General features: G+C 38.1%; 1 protein-coding gene across 1 annotated transcript; it reads left to right on the forward strand.

Moving 5' to 3' along the window:
- Window positions 1–543: 543 nt before the first annotated feature.
- Window positions 544–2,642, forward strand: LOC149005145 (CBL-interacting protein kinase 5-like). Its single transcript, XM_089169110.1, is given in 2 exon segments — window positions 544–2,237; window positions 2,240–2,642. Coding segments are annotated over 2 exon segments (1,395 nt in total). The 5' UTR covers window positions 544–877; the 3' UTR covers window positions 2,275–2,642.
- Window positions 2,643–4,836: the final 2,194 nt, after the last annotated feature.

The following is a 4,836-nucleotide window of genomic DNA, read 5'->3' on the forward strand; positions in this document are numbered from 1 at the left end:
TTCCATGACTTGGTTCATAGTAGATCACATCAGGGAAGGGAACCATTGAATTAAAACAAATGATGCATGGTCAACATTGGTTCCATAAAATTTAGTCCGATTCTATTACCTTGCACGAGTGGGGAGATGGAACTATGACACATATATACAAGGTGAGAGTTATGCCTTTGAGACCCGATAAAACTGGACTTATTCTCATCCATTGTGTCAGATCCTCTATTTATAGACGTAAGAGTGGAGAATTATACTCTCATTCCCTACCTAAATATATAATGTAAATATGTAATGAAGAGGTATCGCACATAGATGATCCCAGCTCACCCATTTAATGGTTGCCCCTCTTCCAGGCTAAGTGATCAAACCCACCTACTAAATCATAGCTCACCAAATCAGGGAAGTTGTCCACATAAATAGAGAGATGCTGACCCTGTGATGGTAAGAGTGGGGGAATATGAGCCACAGCCGTTTCCTTCCTCAGCCCATTGGGTTCCCAGCAAAAGTTCACCAATTCTTTTCTATATTGAGTTCACCGGTTCTTTTCTATATTGAGTTCATTCTAATTTCACCCTCCCCATCGGAGACATCTGGCTTTTCTAGTCCTTCCTTTTCTGTTTCATCTGGTTACGATGGAACCCATGAGAATGATTAGAACCCATTTCTTCAGAGATTTAATCTTCTTTCCCAGGGGAAGCTCATCAACCCTGTCTCCGGGCAATGTTTAGTTTCCCCTTCCTCCATCTTCCCACCTCTGTACTTCTTCTGTCTCCTTCGTTGGATCTGTTTCTCTCAGATCCCAAATCGCCGAACCAAGTGTTCGACGAAATGCTCACATAATTTTTAAGTCCTTTCTCTCTGGCCCTGAGAGGTTACTTTCAGGATGGACAAGAAGGGCAATATCCTGATGCAGAAGTATGAGCTCGGGCGAGTTCTTGGGCAGGGTAACTTCGCTAAGGTCTACTTTGCCCGCAACCTCAAAACCAGCCAGAACGTTGCCATTAAGGTGATCGACAAAGAGAAGGTTCTGAAGGTTGGTCTCATCGATCAAATCAAGCGTGAGATATCCGTTATGAGGCTTGTCCAACACCCAAACGTGGTTCAGCTCTATGAGGTCATGGCAAGCAAGACCAAGATCTATTTTACAATGGAATACGTTAAGGGTGGTGAACTCTTCAATAAGGTAGCAAGAGGGAAGCTTAAAGAAGATGCAGCACGCAAGTACTTCCAGCAATTGATCGGCGCTGTGGATTTCTGCCATAGCAGAGGTGTCTACCATCGTGATCTAAAGCCAGAGAATCTACTCTTGGACGAGAATTGCAACCTTAAGGTCACCGATTTCGGTCTCAGCGCCCTCGGCGAATCGTGCCGGAACGATGGTCTTCTCCACACAACGTGTGGAACGCCGGCATATGTGGCGCCCGAGGTCATCAACAAGAGAGGCTATGATGGTGCCAAGGCAGATATATGGTCTTGTGGTGTCATTCTGTTTGTGCTGCTGGCTGGGTATCTACCATTCCAAGATTCAAATCTAATGGAAATGTATAGAAAGATAAGCAAAGGGGAATTCAAGTTACCTAACTGGTTCTCACCAGAGGTGAGGAAGCTTCTTTCAAGAATACTAGATCCCAATCCTCATTCAAGGGTAACAATCGCTAAGATCATGGAGAATCCATGGTTCAAGAAGGGATATAAACCAGTGGCACACCCATTACCACAAGAAGAAGAGGAAGACAAGATAGCTATTGACGTCCAGAAGGCATTTGCTCAGGACTCTTCTGACAGTAATGGTAGTTCTTCTTCTTCTTTTTCGTCGAAGAGTAAAGAAAGGACAACAGATCCCATGAAACCAACTTGTATGAATGCGTTTGATATTATATCTCTGTCTCAAGGGTTCGACTTATCTGGGCTTTTCGAGAAGGACAACAAGATTCAGAAGCCGCAGTCTCGGTTCACATCGATGAAGACAGCATCGGCAATTGTGTCAAAATTGGAAGAAATTGCAGAGCATGAGAGCTTTAAGGTGAAGAAGAAGGATGGGTTGGTGAAGTTACAGGGTAACAAGGGAGGGAGGAAGGGTCAACTTTCCATAAACGCTGAAATCTTCGAGGTTACTCCGTCAATACACATGGTGGAAGTGAAGAAGACGGCTGGAGATACATTTGAGTATCAGCAGTTTTGTAACCACGAATTGAAGCCGTCCCTTAAGGATATCGTATGGGCTTGGCAAGGAGGGGAACAACCACTCAGCCACTGAATCAACCACAACCTGCTCAATAGTTCAAGTAGCGTTGGCATTGAGTGGGCTATATGGGGTGTTCTGCTTTTGCTAACTGTACTTTTACCTCCTCGCAGCTAGTCTTCATGGCATAAAAAAAAAAAGTATAATAATAATAATAAAATAAAATAAAATCCAAAAAAACTAAGAAATTTTTTTTTGCCTGTGGATGCTGCAGCATGATAGGTTTGTTTTGTTTTGTTTTTTTTTTAACTTGGTTGTAGATTTGTGTCTTGGAAACAACTTCTCTGCTGAAGCGGGAGGGGGATGGTAGGCTATAGTTGGAGAGCCTTGACTTGTAAAATTATTTTATTCTGAATTTGTTTTTCTATTGCCCAAGTCCGACTAGATCATCATTGTAGGGAATTTTATTAGGTCAATTTCTGAAAGAAAAAAATAGATCATCCATTTCCCTCTGGATGAAGGATACATGTCTATTACTCACATACTAAGATTCAGATTAAATTAAAATTAAAATTTTGTATCTTTCAAATCTTACCTCAATCTTTGGATGTGACGACAGATTGACTTGATAAAAATCCATGATTGTAGCCATGACTTTCGCTGCCTTGTACCTTAAAACTAATTCTATAGAGACTTTCCTAGTTTCTAGAAAAATGAAAAGACAAAATTAGAACATGCAAAAATATGGGGTTCTTTAGGGGAAGTGAGGGTTTATAATTTACGAGGAAAAATATTTTGGATAAAACTAATCAATTGGATATTTTCATTTGCTATTTAGAAAGGTATAAAGTACAAGTTTTATTGTCCATCTTGTTTTCATTGTAAGTCAAAAAAAACCAAAATTTTAAAGAGGATAGCAGTAATAATATAAGTAGTCCTTTTCCCGAAATACCCTTACCTATTGAATTCATTAGATCTTTATGTCATTTAAAAAGGATGTCCAAAGTTGTAATTTATCATTCATAAACACAATTATTGATTAATAGTGATATTACTATTTTTGTTTTTTTTGGTAAACGAAATTTACTATTTTTCTTTATAATTTATATTCTCTAGATTGTGCATAGATTTATTTTTTAAGAGACATGTTTAAAAACTATTGAAAGGAAAGAGAAGAAGGTTCATCAATGAGCTGAACTTCTTACATACCATATGCTCCTTCTTCTTCACTTCTGCTTCGATCTAATTGTCACTCTCTATTCCCAGTGGAGCCCTTATCCCTACACTATCTAATAAACAATAAGCCATCTTATCTTGGGAAGCTTTTCGTCTTGACCTTACACACCCCTTCTCATGCTAAAACTGGAAACAATAAGGTCCTTATTGTTAGGTTGCAAACATTTTGGCGAGAGTTTGAAACTTGCAAGAGAACTTCTCTAGAATAAAGTCAACAATGAACTTGATGTGAATCTACAAGGAATAGTGTCTTTATTGTGGTTACTAAAATATTAAGAAGTCTAACTCCTAGTTTTGATTATGAAGTTGCAGCCACAGGAGGATTTAACCATATATATCCTTTGATGAACTAATGAGGTCACTGCAAGTGCATGAAGTTCGAATTAGTAGACCAAGTGAATAAACGGAAGAAAAAGCATTTCATATGAAAGCGAAACCTTAGAAGGAAACATACACGAACAAAGATGAAATCAAAGAACATGGCTACATTTCTCTTTTCCAACACATCCTTACCTATTCAATTCATTAGGTCTGTATATTTAAAAAAGATGTCAAAGACGTAATTTATCATTCATAACCACAATTATTAATTTATAGTGATATTTATTATATTTCTTTTCATTTATTATTTCCTGTTCATTTCCTAGATTGTAAGTAGACTTGTTTATTTTTAAGAGTCAAAATCTTTAAAAACTATAGAAGAATAGAGGAGGCTTATTAATGAGGTGAACCTCTTACATGCCATAAGACCTATAACGTTTTGCTTGGGAATTACAGACGTTTATTGCTTCGATCCAGTCATCACTCTCTGCTCTCAACGGCGCCCTTATCCCTTCTCTCCCTTTTTCTTATGTCAAATCTTCCTCATCCTACACAGTCTAAAACAAAGTAGCCCCCCTTATCCAGTGAAGTCTTTCGTCTTGACCTTATGAGCCCCTCCTTATGCTAAAATCTTCTCCTCTCCACTCTAAGCATGACACAATAACCAACATTTAAATCATGTGTGGAGATCATTAGTTAAGAAGGATTTGTTTGTTCTAAATAGCTTCAACTCGAGCGTGTCAATGTTGAGAATGATCTAAAATAATAGGAGATAAACAAGTCAAGTAGACGTTGGACATCTATTAAGAGTCTTAGTTGAATAAGTCTTTTCCCGATATAAATAAAACCAAATGGGGAGTGACTATGTTACTATTGGTGATTTAGTACAATTTATTCAGTTAATTGAATTTTGAAAAATTAACTAAGAATATTATACAAATTCAAGCGCATGCACAACATAAGAATTTTATAGTGGTTCAACTTGAAAAGTCTACGTCCATCCTATCTTAGTCTCAAGAGAGATTTCTACTAGTAATTCTTTTTCAATACCCTGTGTGAAATCCAACCCAAACCTAGCTAGGACACCCTATCTATTTTGGGTG

The sequence above is a fragment of the Hakea prostrata genome, chromosome 9, assembly GCF_041222555.1.
Source record: "Hakea prostrata isolate BN-2017 chromosome 9, UWA_Hpros_2, whole genome shotgun sequence".
Lineage (NCBI taxonomy): Eukaryota > Viridiplantae > Streptophyta > Magnoliopsida > Proteales > Proteaceae > Hakea > Hakea prostrata.